Here is a 17,631-nt window from a genome sequence, read left to right on the forward strand (position 1 = left end):
AGGAGTAGAATGGCTGGATCATATGATAAATGTGTTTAACCTTACCAAACTGTTTTCCGAAGTAGCGGCATCATTTTACATTCCCACTAGCAATTTATGAGATTCCAGTTTCTCCCCATTCTACACAACACTTATTATTATTTTTTAAATTATAGTCATCATATTAAGTGTGATGTGGTATCACATTGTGGTTTTGATTTGCATTTCCTTTGATTGCTAATGATGTTGAGCATCTTTCCATGTGCTTATTGGCTATTTGTATATCTTCTTTGGAGAAATGTCTGTTCACTTCCTTTGCCATTTTTTAGTTGGTCTAATTCTTTTTATTGTTGAGTTGTAAGTATTCTTATGTATTGTGGATGCAGTTCCTTTACCAGATACACGATTTGCATACATTTTCTCGTTCTTGGGTTGTCTTTCCACTTTCTTGGTGGTATCCCTTGCAAACAAAAGTTTTTAATTTTTTTTTTTTTTTAAAGTTTTTAATTTTGATTAAGTCCAATTTATTTTTTCTTTTGTTGCTTACGATAAGGGTGTCTTTTGAAGAAAAGTTTAAAATTTTGATTTCCAATTTATTGGGGTTTTTTTTTTAATACTTTGTGCTTTTTAAGTCCTATTTAAGAAATCTTTGCCAAATACAATCATTATTATTCTCTCCTATGTTTTCTTCTAGAAGTTTTATAGTTTTAGCTCTTAGATTTAGGTCTATGATGCATTTTGGCTTAGTTTTTCTTTTTCTTTTTTCTTTTTTTTTTTTGGCTGTGCTGCATAGCATGTGGAATCTTAGTTCCCTGACCAGGGATTGAACCCATGCCCCCTGCATTGGAAGCATGGAGTCTTAACCACTGGACTGGGAGGGAAATCCTTGCTTAGTTTTTAAATATGATATGAAATAGGGTCAGGCTTTTGAACTTTTTAAAATCAGTTTTTCAGTATCTTGTAAAAGTCCTGCTGAGATTTTAATTGAAATTGTGTTGAATTTATAGATAAAATTGGAAAGAATTGACATCTTAATAATACTGAGTTTTATAATCCATAGCCATGTATATCTCTCCAGTTACTAAGTCATCTTTAATTTTTCTCTATGACATTTTGTAATTTTCAGTGTACTGGGGTTATATGTCTCTTGTCAGATTTATTCCTAAATATTTTATATTTTTAATGCTATTTTAAATTGTTATATTTCAGATTCTGATTATTTATTGCTAGTCTGTAACAATAGAGTTGATTTTGTATATTATCTTTTATACTTGATAAGCTTACTTATTTAACAGCTTTTTCGAAGATTTTCTTAGGACTTTCTATATACATGATCACGTCTGTGAGTAAAGAAGTTTTAATGTTTCCTTTCTAATCTGTGCCTTTTATTTCTTGTCTTATCAAAGTGGCTAGAATCCCTGGTCAGTGCTGAGTAGAAATGGTAAGCGTAGACATCCTTGCTTTATTCCAGTCTCAGTAAGAATGCATTCAGTCTTTCATCAGTGGTGTTAGCTGTAAGTTTTTCTTAGATGCCCTATATTAGGTTATGGAGGTCCCCTTCTATTCCTAGTTTTCTGAGATTCTTTATCACAAATGGATGTTTGATTTTTGTCAAGGGCTTTTTTCTGCATCTAATGAGATCTTTTATTTTTTTGATTTTTAATATGGTGCATTGCACTGATTGAATTCAGACATTAAAGCAACCTTGCATATCTGGGGTCAACTACACTTGGTCATGATGTATTACCATCTTTATATATGTGTTTTTGATTGACTAAAGTTTTGTTAATAATTTTGAGTTTGTGTTCATGAAGTATATTGGTGTTTAGTTTTCTTATAATTTTTTTTCTGGTTTTGGTATTAGAGTAATGTTGGCCTAATGAAATGAAGTGGGAATTATACCCTCCTTTCTGTTTTTTGGAAGAATTTGTACAGAATTGGTATTGTTCCACTGTTTTCTAATTTCCAGTGAGAAATCTGGTATCATTCTTATCTTTGTTCTTCCATGTCTTTTTTCCCTCTGGTTTCTTTTAAGATTTTTCTCTTTATCAACTGATCTTCAAATAATTTTATTATAATGTATCTTATAGTTTTCTTCATTTCTTGTGCATGGGGTTCACTGAGCTTCTTTGATCTTTGAATGTAATTTTATAAAATTTTAACCATTATTTTCTTCAAAAAATTTTCCTCCCCCTCCCCCCTTTCAGGGGTCCATTTTCATGTATTTAGGCCCTTTGGTGTTTCATTTTGGATAGTTTCTAAGGCTGTGCCTTCGAGTACACCAATGCTTTTTTTTTTTCTGTAGTGTCTGAACTGCTGTTAGTCACATCAAGGTTATTTTTCATTTCAGACAATTAAAAAATCTTTATAGGTTTGATTTGGGTCTTTTTATATTTTCCATGGCTTTCCTTAGGCTCATGCTTTCCTCTACTTTCTTGAACATATGGAATATAGTTATAATAAAATGGCTTGAGTGTTTTTGCCTACTGATTATATTATCTCTGTCATTTCTGAGTTGGTTTGAATTGATTGGTTTTTTTTTTTTTTCTCTAATCATGGGTCATGTTTTCTTGTTTCTTTGCATACCTGGTTATATTTGATTCAGTGCTGGCAGTGTGATTTTTACCTTGTTGTATACTGGATATTTTTTATTCCTTTACCTATTTTTGAGCTTTGTTCTAAGATACAGTTAAGTTACTTGGCTAATGTTTGATACTCTTGAGCAGGAGTTGGCCAACGACAGTCTGCAGGCCAAATCTGGCCATGCCTGTTCATTTCTGTTCAGGTTTGTGGTTGCTTTTGTGCTGCAGCGATAGAACAGTCGTGACAGAGAGAATGGATGGCCTGCCAAGCTCAAAATATTTACTGTCTGATCCTTTATAGTCCCTTGCTTTTGAAGGCTTATCTTTAAGCCTTTTGGAGGACCAGAGCAGCCTTGGGGTAGGGCTGATTTCTTCCCACTCCTGAGGCTGTATGTCCTGAGCGCCCTACCTCATCCTTGTGGATTCAGAGGTTTCTCACTCTGGGCCCTGGGTGATTGTTCTACCTGCTCATTTCCAGCAGTCCTCTCTCTCTCGGTAGGTAGTCTTTTCACGCACCTGCTAATCAGTGCTCAGCATAGACTGGAGGGGAATCTCAGCAGGCCTTGGATCACTAGCTCAGTGTCTGCTGTCTGCCTTCCGTGTACTCCATGCGTACCATCCAGTGCTCTGCCTTGTGGATCCAGCTGCCTAGGCCTCCACGATTTCAAAACTCTACCTCATCAACTTGTTGTGCTGTGTTTGGGGCCTCCATCCTGTGCAGCCAGCTCTCCACAGGCAGGAAGCTGAGCAGCCGTACTGCTCACTCACCTCTTCCCTTCTCTCGGCGTTCGCTCTTTGGGCTGCCAGTTGTCCGATATCTTTTTTTCCTACTTTTTTCTTTTGTCCGGTATCTTAAAACTGTGGTTTCATATATTTTATCAATTTTTTTGAGGGCCAGGATGGTAAATCTGGTCTCTCTTGCTTTTTCGTGGCTGAATGTGGAAGTCTTCAACAATGAACAGCTACTAATGAATGGTAATAGTAGTAAATTCAGTGTGTCTGTTGCCAAGGAAGGTGCTGGTTCCTTCCACTTGCATCTCATGTCTTAGGGGCCCTTTTCTCTACTGACACTCTTACTTTGAATTACTATTAAAGTTTCTTCTAATATCATGCTCCTTTCTCTTTCCAGTCATAGATAAAGCTGTCAAAAGAACAGTTATCATAGAAATAGAAACAAATTACCAGCATGATGAGCTTATTTCTTGCTATCGCCATTCAGAATACCTATTTCTCACTGCCTTGGGTGCTTTGAAGTGAAACTGTGCTTATATACAGAAAGTTTTATACCCACTTTGATTCTATGTTAAGTTCACAGCTTTTACAGTGCAGTTCAGAGTTTAGTTCAACTGAAATCATATGACTGTTTTCAAACTCTAAGAATCCTTTAGTGCACTATTTGACATGCTTAGATCTAGACATTTCTGACCCTCTATGAGCCATGATAATCTTACTTATTTTTCTTTTGTTTTCTTATTCTGCTTTCTTTTTTAAATTTTTAAAAATTTATTTATTTATTTTTGGCTGCTTTGGGTCTTCATTGTTGTGAGCGGGCTTTCTCTAGTTGTAGTGAGCGGGGGCTACTCTTTGTTGTGGCGCACGGGCTTCTCATTGCAGGGGCTTCTCTTGTTGCGAAGCAGGGGCTCTAGGCGCGCGGGCTTCAGTAGTTGTGGCACACGGGCTCAGTAGTTGTGGCTCGCGAGCTCTAGAGCACAGGCTCAGTAGTTGTGGGGCATGGACTTGGTTGCTCCACAGCATGTGGGATCTTCCTGGACCAGGGCTTTAAGCCATGTCCCCTGCGTTGGCAGGCGGATTCTTAACCACTGCGCCACCAGGGAAGTCCATCTTACTGTGAATTCTTAGCTGGATTGCATATACAAAATCAGCAGTTTTAAAAACGTACTGTGATTGTCTTCTCTCTTTAATCATCAGTAATAAGAAAGAGGGGGGAAAAAACCCAAAGTAGTGGCTTTGAAATCAGATATAAAGATGACTTGAAAGGGATCAAATAGGCTATCTGGTATCGTATTTCTTAAGGCTTTGATTATTGTTTTGCTGCTTTGGGGTGAGCTTCTCAGAACTGCCTCCATCAGTACTGCTAAGAATAGAGGAACTTTGTGGGAACATTTTTTCTTTTAGGAGGTAATTTTTCTTGCTATGTATGCCATAAGAAATTGAAGAATGATCTTAATTTCTCATTTGAAAATGACTGTCTTACTGAGCCAGACTGTTTAACACCTCCAAGTTAGAACACATGGATTTGTCAATAAATTTAAAGGGTGATAGTAGTCTCCGTTACTACTAGGTTGTTTGAATAATATATTATATTCACATTTTAAATGGATATTGATCTTCAGCCAGTGACTAAATTGGAGCATCTCAATTTTTAAGAAATCGCTGATTCTTTTCCACTTTGTAGGTATGCAGCCAGACATAAATCCTAGCCAACATTCCACAGATTGTTTCGTACCTTTGCTTCTTCATGCAGTACTCTTTAGGAAGTAATAATACTTTTTGCATGTTAAACCTGGCGAAAATCAATTGTCTTTAAAGCAACAAACTTAAAATGTATTCCTTTGTGTTTTGTTGTGTCTTGAAGGTACTTGAAGTTTATTGAGTTGCCCTTGTCTCAGAGAAAGTTTTGTCAAAGATGTCAGCAGTTGCTGTTGCCAGATGATGAGGAAAAGCATCGCAAGCATCAGATAGTGGGTGATATTTCTATCACCCAGTTAAAAAGGCCCAGTCAACTCCTTTATCCATTGGAAAACAAGAAGACAAATGCCCAGTATTTGTTTGCTGATAGGAGCTGTCTGTTCTTGGTAGACCTACTCTCTACCCTTGGGTTCAGAAGAGTACTGTGTGTCGGGACACCAAGGTATGTTATATGGTATTTTAAACATTCTCCCATCACCACTATTTAAACTGTAAGAAAATTTATTAAGTAGTTATTTATTGGGTTGGCCAAAAAGTTCGTTCAGGTTTTTCCGTAAGATATGGAAAACCCAAATGAACTTTTTGTCCAACCCAATGCTATGTGCAGGTTACGACATGAAGCTTCAAGTGTACAAAGGAAATATAAAGCATGGTCCCTCTCTGAGGAGTTTGTAATCTTTATTCCATTTGAGAGAAATCTTTGTAGATTTCTGGTACATGATAGGAGATTCTTTCTGATTTGATTCTTAAGTTATTTATTATTTTAGAGTTTTCTGTTTCAGATGAGATCCATCCACTGTTTTAAAAATATTTGTGAAATTTAAATCTTGCTTATACTTGCCAAATTTTCTTCAGTGTTTCACTGAAGTATTAGAAATATCAGGAGAACATTGATGGGTTTTTTGTTTTCTTGTTATCTATGGCATTTGTAATTTCTTATTAAATTTGCTTTCACTAATTGCTTTAGGTTGCATGAGCTGATCAGGTTGAAAGCATCAGATGACAAGAAGTCTAACATTAAAAGCCTTTTATTGGATATTGATTTTCGGTAGGTTTACAAAGTATAATATTTATTCTCCTTCATTGTGTTCTGTTTCTTTTTAATGTTTTCGTCTTATTAATCCTATTACAATCCTTTACTTAACATTTAGAAGTAGTGATTGGTTATAAGGTATCATTTTAGTCATATAGACAACATGTAATCTTCCATATTTCAAACAGGGAGGTGGTAGATTTCTCCTTTTGCTAGTGTGTTTCCTAAATTTTCTCTGTGAATAGGTCTAGTTGTCTTTGGCTTATAATTTAGAGATACATTTCAATTGAGTGAAATTTCTTCTAATATACTTACTTTTCAAGGGTAATTCCAAATTTCCTCCAGAATTTTGTTTCATCATGATGTTTTAAGTGTGATAAGACATGTATTTTAATATTTTTACTGGATGATATGCATACTGTCTTTCACTGGACATGACCTGAAGTGAAGGGAGCGCTAACTAGGAAATAGAAAAGTCCCGAGGCAGGGGATAAACAAACAGATAAGCTTTGTGGGAGAGGGTCAGAATTAAATGGCACCTGATGTGTTGGAACAAACAGGTGAGATAGTGGACCACATCTTGAGTCCCCCCTCTGGTGGTAATTGAGAAGATACAGACGTTTGATTTACAACACAGGATGGCAAATGTGTCCATCCTCAGACTCTCTGATTCTGTAAACTTGAAGTACTCTTCCTAGTGTCTGTAATTGTTTGATTTCCAGGAGTTCATGGTGAGTCTGTAAGATACCGTGTTCTCAGTATATTTTACTTGTTCTTGAGTGTATTGAAGGAATCGGGCTTTGAGTTTCTTTTTATTTAATCTGATAGAGTCTATTTGGCCAATATTCCAGCATTTGCTGGATTCTCTCTAGTATTATTACTCAGCTTCTCTATGAAATTACATATGCTTTTTCTCCCTAAAAACAGGCAGACAGATTTTTAAAGTGTAGAAAGTCACAATAAAATGTACAGCTTTCGTTATTTATTTTTCTTTAGACTTCCAAGTCAACTTTAGGTTATCTAATATAAGCACATATGTTTCTCAGAAATAACCCACACTTTCTGTAACCCTCATCCCTTATTAACAGGACTAGCACACACTTTACAAATACCTGCTTGATGTGAGTAATCCTCGGGAAAATGGAATTCCATAAGTGATAATATGGACTTCTTCTTAAACTCAAATTCTTTTTTTAAATTGAGTTATAATTCACTAAAATTTACCATTTTAAAGTGTGTATTTCAGCAGTTTTTGATATATTCACTAGGTTTTGCAGCCATCACCCATGATTCCAGAACATTTTTAATCACACTACAAAGAAACTCCTTACTTCCCCTAATAACCATTAATCTGCTTTCTGTCTCCATGGATTTGTCTATTCTGGATGTTTTATATAAATGGAATCATACAATGTGTGACCTTTATGTCTGGCCTCTTTCACTTTAGCATAATGTTTTCAAAATTCCTCCATGTCATAGCATATAACTGTACTTCCTTTTATGGTTGTATAATATCCCATTGTATGAATATCTCAATTTCTTTTTTAACTACCATGTTTCTTTCCTAAAGTATTATTGTTAAATTATTATAAATGTATTATTTTAAAGGTAGAAATTTAACTTCTGAGGTCTTATAATAACAATATTAACAATGACTAGTATTTAGTGAGTACTTGTCACTTGTCAAACCCTATTCTAAATCCTTTGATCCTCACAACAGACCTATAAGGCAGATACTATTAACATTCTCCTTTTCCTCAGAATAGAAAACTGAGGTACAAAGAAATTAAATAACTTGACCAAAGTCACAGTTTATAAATGTCCAGCTCAGGATTCAAACCCAGTCAGTCTGGGCCCCCAAATTAAATTATCCTCTGGAAATAACTTTGCTTTTGGAAGTGTATATAAGCCTTTCTTATATAACCTATATTTCTCTCTTGTCATCCTTCTAGGTTGCCCTTTTTCCACCTATCCCCCTGCTTTGTTCCACAATAGTTTTCAAATGCGTTAATAACTGGTTTCCAGGTTATTCATGTATTTAGAGTCAGGCATTCATATTAGTCAGGAATCTTTCTTTCATTAGAGTCCCAGAAATCCATTTATGTCGCTGGGAATGTATTGGCTCACACTACTGGAGTCTAGGGTATAACAGGCTTCAGTCCAGTTGAGATCCTGGGCCTCACAGTTTTTTAGAGCTCTGTCTTTCTCTCTCTCTATCTCTCATTCTGTGTTTCTGTCTGTACTGGCCTTATTCTTCAGACAGCTTCCTTCATTCTGCCAAGGACTTTGGTGGGCAGCAGCTTTAAACTTACATAGTCTCAGCTGAACTGCCCAGTAGAAAAAGAATCTTTCCCAAGAGCTCCAGCAGCAAAACTCCAGTGAGTACTCTGCCTACCTTGCCTGGGGTTACATAGCCATCCCAGAATCATCACTGTGGCCTGGCAGATAGAGTGCTAAGGAGTGGGTTCTCCATAGGAAATGGATGTTTGACTGAAACAAGGGGAGATATAGGTACTAGAAAGACAAAAAAAAGACAAAAAAAAAAGATGTCCACAACTGAATTATTCAAGACAATATATGTCAGTTGTCAGCAGCACATACGTTTTCATCTCTCTTGGGTATTGTATTAATTTGCTAGGGCTGTCATAACAAAATACCACAGACTGGGTGGGTTAAACAATAGAAATTTCCCACAGTTTTGGAGGCTAGAAGTCGAAGATCAGGGTGTCAGTAGGTTTGGTTTCTTCTTTTTTTTTACAATTTATTTTATTATTTATTTATTTATTTTTGGCTGTGTTGGGTCTTCATTGCTGTGCGCGGGCTTTCTCTAGTTGTGGAGAGCAGGGGCTACTCTTCGTTGTGGTGCACGGGCTTCTCATTGCAGTGGCTTCACTTGTTGCAGAGCATGGGCTGTAGGTGTGCAGGCTTCAGTAGTTGTGGCACACGGCCTCAGTAGTTGTGGCTCGCAAGCACTAGAGTACAGGCTCAGTAGTTGTGGTGCATGGGCTTAGTTGCTCCATGGCATGTGGGATCTTCCCAGACCAGGGCTCGAACCTGTGTCCCCTGCATTGGCAGGTGGATTCTTAACCACTGCGCCACCAGGGAAGTCCCAGGTTTGGTTTCTTCTGAAATCTCTCTCCTTGGCTTGCGGATAGCTGCCTTCTGTGTCATCACATGGTCTTTCCTGTGTGTGTGCACATCCCTGGTATCTCTTTATGTGTCCAGATTTCCTCTTCTTATAAAGATACCAGTCATATGCATTGGGGCCCACCCTAATGACCTCCTTTTAACTTAGTCACCTCTTAGTACACCTGAAATTAACATAACATTGTACATCAATCATATTTCAATTAAAAAATTTTTTAAAAGAAAAAGCTTAAAAATTAATTTAATTACCTCTTTAAGGGGCCTCTCTCCAAATATAGTTACCTTTTGAGAGACTGAGGGATCAGTGCTTCAGCATATGAATTAGTTGAGGGGACACAACTGAGGCCATAAATATACCTAGGAGTAGAATTGCTTGGTCATGTGGTGATTCTGTGTTTAACTTTTTGAGGGACTCCCAAACTGTTTTCCAAGGTGACTGCACTGTTTTACTTTACCAACAGCAATGTATGAGAGTTCCAATTTCTCCACATCTTTGTCAACACTTGTTATTCTCTGTCTTTTTGAAGTAGTGTCTCATTGTGGTTTGTTTTGCATTTTATTGGTGGCTAATGTTGTTGAGCATGTGCTTATGGTCAATTGTTTATCTTTTTGGAGAAATGTCTATTCAGTCCTTTGCCCATTTTTAAAATTGGTTATTTGTCTTATTGTTGAATTGAAAGAGTTCTCAATATATTCTGGATACTAGATCCCTATCAGATATATGATTCGTAAATATTTTCTCCCGTTCTTTGTGTTTTTTCACTTTTGATGGAGTCCAATCATTCTGTTTTCTTTGGTTGCTTGTGTTTTAGGTGTCATACCAAGAAACTATTGCCTAATCCAAAGTCATGAATATTTACACTTGTTTTCTTCTAAGAGTTTTTAATTTTACCTCTTATATTTAGGTCATTGATTTCTTTTGAGTAATTTTTATATATGGTATGAGGTAGGGGTCTAACTTTATTCTTTGCATGTGGATATCCAGTTGCCTTGGCACCATTTGTTAAAATGATTATTCTTTTCCCATTGAATGGTCTTGGAACCTTATTGAAAACCAAACGACCATAAATGTATGGATTTATTTGTAGACTCTAAATTCTATTCCATTGATCTATGTCTGTCGTTATGCCAGTCCCACACTATCTTCATTATTGTTGCTTTGTACTGAGTTTTGAAATTGCAAAGTGTGAGTCTTTCAACTTAATTCTCTTTCAAGATTGTGTTGGCTGTTGTGGGTTCCTTGCACTTCTATATGAATTTTAGAATTACCTTCTCAGTTTCTACAAAAAAGCCAACTGGCCTTTTTATAGGGATTGAATTGAATTTACAGATCAATTTGAGGGGTATTTTCATCTTAATATTAAGTGTTCTGGTTCATGAATATGAGATGTCTTTCCATTTATTTAGATATTCTTTAAGTTTTTTAAACAATATTTTGTAGTTTTCAGTGTGCAAGACTTGTACTTCTTTTGTTAAATTTGTTCCTAAACACTTTATTCTTTTTGTTGCTATTGTAAATAAATTGTTTTTTTAAATTTTATTATCTATTGTTCATTGCTACTGCCCTGTTTACTTGTTTTTAAAAAATTACAATAAAGTACACATAGTAAATATAAAATTTACCATGTTAAACATTTTTTAAGTGTATAGTTCAGTAGTGTTAAGTAAGTGAAGTACATTCATATCGTTGTACACATTTTCCAGAACTCTTTGCATCTTACCTGATGTACTTTTAATTTGAAAGATTTATATGGCCCTTTAACTCTTTTGCCTTAAATGCCATGCCTTGAAGTTTTACCTTTCTTGAGCCTGTAGTTCAAATCCCCTGGTCAGAATAGGGAGTAGGGGATGTGGATAAAGTTGTTTTATAACCTGTGGAATACACAGATGCTTTTTTTCTTTGTGTCTGTAAACCTGTGTGTGTGTGTTGCAGACAAAAGCTGAAGGTATAGTACTGTGGTATCCTAGCATAGCTTCCTTGATAGCTACTCTGTTTCTGAGTCAGTTCTGTAAAAGGTCAACATTGGGTGCTAAGATAGAGCTGGTTTATTGACATATGTTTGTAGCCAGAATGAACTCAGCCTGTTGCCTGTATTTACACTATGATGGAGTGTGGGGTTGGTTCAGATTTCTCACAAGGACCACAGTTAAATCAGGGAAACATTCCTTTGTGGTATAAAGTGGTACTGAATAGTTCCTTCTGGCACTTTGACTTTGGCTTGTTGTTGCCCTACGTAAGGTCTGTGCAAGGCTGCAGAGAACTGCCTCAACTCCAGGGCTGTATGTAAATGTCCGGTAAATGTCCTTTTCTTGGGGTCTAAGATATGAAGTTAACATTTGCTAAGATGGATTTCTATATGCTCTAACTTTAGCATGAAAGATATGAAACACTGTTTGGCAAACTATCGTCCAAATAAAGTTGTATCAAAAAATGTATTTTTTAGGCTTATTTCATGAACTAGTTTTATTCAGCTCTTGATTACATTTCCTTTGTGTAGAACATGTTTCATACTTGGTAACTGACTCTGATTTAAAGAGAATGAATGACCAAATTAAATGAATGTCCTTTTGAGCAGTTTTCAAGTGCATGCATTTCTGATTGGTTTTGTTTGCCTTATTCAATGGACAGAATAATTCTTTGTGGCCAGTTTCATCCTAAGAGGGTGATGTTGAGTGATTTTTCATAATTTAAAATATGAATAATTATGCTTCATTGTTTGTGTTTGATGGAAACTTAGAGCTGAAATCTTGGCTTTTTTCTCTCTCTGGCTCTGCCCACTGCTGCCCAGAACATTTTGGATGAGTGTGCTATGCTGAATTTTATGTAAATAAAATTTTTTTTTAATCTTAAAAAATGACTGTTGCATCATGAAGCAATGAAAATAAATGGAGGGTGGTAGAAATATATTTAAAAAGAGATTGTATTTTCCCTTGCTCACACAAAGCAATGCAAGAGCGAAGAACACTCTCAAATGATGGTTGATCCACAGCTGTACTAGTATTAATATATATGTGTAAATTAACTGATATAGCTATATTATCAGCTATTTGGGATTTGGTTAAAGAGGAAGACATTTGTTTATTAATGGTAATTTACATTGTCCCACAGTGTTTTGGAATGTTCCTTGAGTTACAGTATATAGTTTAAATATTTTTCAGTTATTCAAACCTTCTGTTTATTTCTTCAGTGCAAATTTGTTTTATGAAATCATCAGATGTACTAACAGTATCTTAAGTGATATTAAAGGATATTGTACTGAGAATGGCGAACAGCTGTTCTTCCATCTCCACAGAATAACAAGAAACGGATTTAAATTATAGGAGGAGATATCTTGATTGGGCATAAGCGTAATTCCCTAATATTAGAGTCACTGAGACATACATCTTTATAGCTGGTATTTATTAAAATAATGATACCTGACATTTCAGTATATGCTGTGTAGCTGGCATTGTATTCAACACTTTACATACTTTATCTTATTTATTCTTACCAAGTCCTATGAAGTATTATAGAAACTATTTTCCTATTTTGTAGATGAAGAAATTGGGGCTCAGATAGGTTAAATAACTTACTAAGATTACACAGCTAGTAAGTGAGAGACCCAGAGTTTGAAACCAGACCACCCGACTGTACAGCTGTACTCTTAGCCTCAGTGTAATAGGAAGAGGATAAACTAGGCTTGTCCGTTGTATTAAATACTCAGCATGGTTGGTGATCAGTTATAGATGGTCATAAATAACTTTGAGTAGAAGTAGAAGCAAAGAAGCTGTGTAAGTAAGGATGTGTCCCTGATTTTTTCTCAGTCTTTCCACTAGGTTATGAATTCTGTAGAAGGATGGTGTGGTTCATATGTGAATTGTTTATGACAAAACTGTAGAAGTTCAAAATCCTATTGAGGTAAAAGAGGTTTCTATATTATACAAAAAAAACTCAGAAATCAGCAAGAAAGACATTAAGGCCCATAGACATAAATGGGAAAAACAGACCTAGGCAGTACAAATAAAATTAAGGAATAAAGAAAACTCAGTTTTGTAAGAAGTCAAATAAATGCAAATTTAAGCCATGATGTGGTATGAATTTTGCCTAGTAAATTAGCGAAAATTTATAAAATGTTAATACCCGAAGCTGGTACTCTCATTCGTTACTGACTGCATTTTAAAGTAGTATGTTAGAAGAATAAAATGATTCAATCAGTAAATAAATATCCTCTTTCCTGGCACTAATTCAGTATATATGAAATGTGCGTACTTCTTTTCTCTTACATATTGAGAAGCATATTTTATTAAGCTAATTCACAATAGACAAGAAAAACTCTGTATTAAATACCTTTTTTTGTTAACCACGGAAGAAAATAATTAACAGCTGTTGAGAAGAAATGTTGATTCAGTATTTTCCTTAAAATTATTAACTATGAGAGATGTATTTTAATTGCCAGCCCATCTCAAGCTTAAGTTGCATAATAATCTATCAGGGACATGATTATTTATGTAGAATCTTCTGGTCCGTAGGAACCAGAAGATTATATGTGTTTTTTATATATGAGTGTTCTGTAGTTTTGCCACTGGTTTATTAAACTTGGGACCATAATTTAAGTTTGTTATTCATCCTCTGTTGCTGACTTCTTGAGATTTTGGGAAAGTATTCTTTATTTCAAAAAACTAAAGGATGATGAAATTGATTTTATTAAAGGTGTGATTTCATAGTTTTAAAATTTAGTTTACATTTATTTATTTATTTATGTATAACTATGACCAGACAAGTAACTGCAGTAATAAACAAATTATCTTACAGGTATTCACAATTTTATATGGAAGATAGTTTTTGCCATTATAACATGTTTAACCATCACTTCTTTGATGGAAAGGTAAGAATTATGACAATTATCTCTTTCTTTTATTGTATTTCCTTCATTATTTTTCTAGGGTCCCTCAAGAGCAAATGGTGGCTTTTCTACCATTTATTGATATTTATTTTTGTTAATTCACTGAGTGTGTATTGAGCACCTAGAGGTGATCATGTTATTCATCTTTCATGACTTTTCACTGCTTCTTGGGTGAAGAGCGACTTTCTCACCAAGACTCACGTAGCTGTTTGTGGTCTGACCCCTGCCACTCTCCAGCCTGTCCTCTCCCTGTTCCTGCTTTGCTGCTCATGTTCAGGACATATGACCTTCATCTCAAACTGGCCTTTCCACCACAGGGGCTTTTGCCCATGCTGTTCCCTCCACCTTCTACTCTCTCTTTGCCTTGTTGATGTCACCTCATCCTTCGGAACCCTGTTCCAAGTCACTTTCTTTAGCCTCCCCTGGCCCTCAGACAAGGTCAGGTTCTCCTTTGTAGATTTATGATGCTGTAATTAAATAATTCTGTAGTTGTTTACTGTCTGCCTTCCTGATAAATTTCATGTCCCAGTTAAGGGGATTTATGGTTTTATTAAACCAATCCTTAAAAAATAGTGTCAAGAGTTAACTCCAATCTATGAACTCTGGGTGATAATGTGTCAGTTTAGGTTCATCACTTCTAACAAATGTCCCACTCTGGTGGGTGCTGTTGATAGTGGGAGCGGTTATCCATGTGTGGGGCAGGGGGTATGTGGGATATCGCTGTACCTTCCTCTCAATTTTGGTGTAAACCTAAAACTACTCTTAAAAAAATAACCTTATAAAAAAGGGAGAGTGATTTAAAAAAATCTTCTTTCAATATGATGTTAATAACATCATTGTGAATAAACAACATAGCAGAGCTGGTATTTCTACTCCTAATTTGAGCTCTTTGTCAGTCCCATTACAAAATAAAATCTATAATCAACCAAGTAATCACACCTGACAGGAGGTTGGTCAAAAATGTTTGAAATTATCAAGACTGCTTTAAGCATATCCATACATATATGTGATGGGTATATATCAATTTTTAAAGAATTGTGAGTCATGTTTTAAGTATATATTGTGCTTTAAGATACTAGCTAATGATAGAATGAAAACCAAGCAAGACTAAAAAACTAAGCATTCAGGAAATGAAAATAGATTCTAAATTGTTGGTTGGGATTGAAAAAATGAGACTTATTGAAAAATGAGATTTAGTAAGTATAGCCAGTGATGTACTCCTTCCATCAGAATCCGTTTAGCATGGGGATACATGTTTTTCAGCCGTGAAAGCTATGAAAACCAAGTAGTGAAGTAAGTAACAGAATTAGACTTCACTGTTTCCCAAAGTGCTTGTGTGGTTGATAAGCATTAGAATTTGAGAACTGATTCGATGAGCATGAAGGAGAACAAGGAATTGAAAGACCGCTTGACAGAAGATGAAGAGGGGCTTCTCACCTCGGACAGTGACAGTGGGGAAAAGAGAGGAAAGAAGTGGATTCTGAAGGCATTTCCCATATGGAAACCAGAAGACTTGGTGTAATTTACTCTGTGTACACCTGAAACTAATAATAACGTTATACGTCAGTTATACCTCAATTAAAAAAAGAAAATAAAAGAAGACGTGGTGATAAGTGTACCGGGGGTGAAGTCAAAGATGACATGGGGGGCTTCCCTGGTGGCACAGTGGTTGAGAGTCCCCCTGCCGATGCAGGGGACACGGGTTCGTGCCCCAGTCCGGGAAGATCCCACATGCCATGGAGCGGCTGGGCCCGTGAGCCATGGCTGCTGAGCCTGCGTGTCCGGAGCCTGTGCTCCGCAACGAGAGAGGCCACAACAGTGAGAGGCCCGCGTACCGCAAAAAAAAAAAAAAAAGATTCATCTTCCATTCTTCAAAACAGAGAGTAGGGAAGTGTGGAAGCGACGTTTGGAAATGTTGAATTTGTGGGGCTGGCACGACATCGACGTGCAAGTGTCCAGTGTGGTCTCTTGAAACTGTGGGGCTTGGAGCTCAGGGGGGTTGTCAGCACTGGTGACACAGCTGAGGAAGGAACTTAGTTCATATTACTGCTTGATGCTGCAGTAGTGGGTCAGGTATTTGTTTATTTGTTTTTAATACCAGACCATGATTTTGCTTTTTAATTTGAACAATAAAGACGAGTAAAATTACATTTACATACCGAAGAGCTGGCTAGCAATTTCATATATCTTAAGAAAGTAACATGTAAGTAGCCTTTTCTAGGAAATTCTATGTAACTTTTATTGAGAGTTTATAGAATTACCTTACAAGTTTCTAGAATAACAGTTGGAATAAGCTGCCAAGACTGAGCTCCATGTTCTGTTTCACAGAAGAAAACAGTCATCCAGCTCAGGCTCTCCTTTCTCTGTATTTTAGGAGCAGCCACTAAATGACACTGCAACTGTAGAGAATGACCTACAGAAAACTATTGTTTAATGATTTTACTGTCTCCCCTTTTTCTACCTACTTACGGAGGCAGGGTTTTCAGTAGCGATTACCATCTACTAATCAATCACCAAAGCATTTAAGTGTCTACTAGGTGTCTGTCTGTGAAGGCATATAAGCCTTTGAGGTACCATGTGCCTTTGAGGATCTAAGCCTCTGCCACTGCACAGAAGCTCTTCACAGTTCATGGGATTAAAAAGTAGGAGTTTTCTGCACAGGAGTTTTTTCATAGCAAATAATATAGTCTTTTGGGTAATAAAAAATGTCATACGCCTTATTGGTAAGGTGGTTAAAGTGTGTACAGAGAGTGGCTATTTAAAATGCTGAGCACTTTTTTATTGATGACTGAGATGAAGAACAGAGTTAAGTTATTGTCAACCTTGGTGGCGTAAGCAAGTGTCTGTTTCCCGTAGGTGGTCAACATTAGGACCCTCAGCAACCTAGACGGGACATCCCACCATTGATTCTTACCTGGGAAGATATTCTTTAATTTCTTTTTTAATTTGGTTAAGAGTTCAGGCCTCGTTCACTGATTTTCTTTTTTCTACTTTTAACTCTAAGGGGTTTTAATTTATTTATTTATTTTAAAATTTGTATTGGAGTATAGCTGGTTTACTCTAAGGAATTTGAAGTTTTTCAGTAACATCATCTGTACTTTTAGTCCTTGTTCGTGTAGGCAGGTTAAGGAAGTGCCAGGCAGCACTTGAAAAATGATTAACCTTCTTGACACCATCCTTTGCTGTAGGACTTTCCGGAGGAAGTTAATAAAGACTTTACTAGAGAAAAGGGATTAGGATGTTGTGATTTTTTTCCTTTCATCAGTTGGGTCTTCTAAGTTGATTTAGTAGTAAAGCAATATATATTTTATTACAAAGTACATATAGGTTTATTAAAGTTTAAATGCCATTAAGCTTTCAAATCTTCTGCCATTTTGTATACTGTGTTGATTTGCTTTTATAGATAAGTACTTGAAAGCAACTACAAAGTCAGTAGATTAGAGCTAATATTACAGGTCTGTCTCTCACTGACTTCTCCCAAAGCAAAGAAGTGATAAATATCCTAGACAGTTTTTAATGTTAACTTTGCAATCAATAAAAACACGTCAGCTTGCTGGGAAAATGTGTTAATGGCATG

The 17,631-nt window shown here is 36.2% G+C and overlaps 1 protein-coding gene across 1 annotated transcript in view; it reads left to right on the forward strand.

The window, feature by feature from the left end:
* The window catches only part of ZCCHC4 (zinc finger CCHC-type containing 4), a 48,140-nt gene that overhangs the window by 13,195 nt on the left and 17,314 nt on the right, over positions 1–17,631 (forward strand). The window contains exons 4-6 of the mRNA XM_024745561.1: positions 5,158–5,433; positions 5,959–6,039; positions 13,964–14,036. Coding sequence (XP_024601329.1) covers positions 5,158–5,433; positions 5,959–6,039; positions 13,964–14,036 — 430 coding nt within the window. The remainder of the gene's footprint in view (positions 1–5,157; positions 5,434–5,958; positions 6,040–13,963; positions 14,037–17,631) is intronic.

This window comes from Neophocaena asiaeorientalis, unplaced genomic scaffold (assembly GCF_003031525.2).
Source record: "Neophocaena asiaeorientalis asiaeorientalis breed wild unplaced genomic scaffold, Neophocaena_asiaeorientalis_V1.1 scaffold397, whole genome shotgun sequence".
Lineage (NCBI taxonomy): Eukaryota > Metazoa > Chordata > Mammalia > Artiodactyla > Phocoenidae > Neophocaena > Neophocaena asiaeorientalis.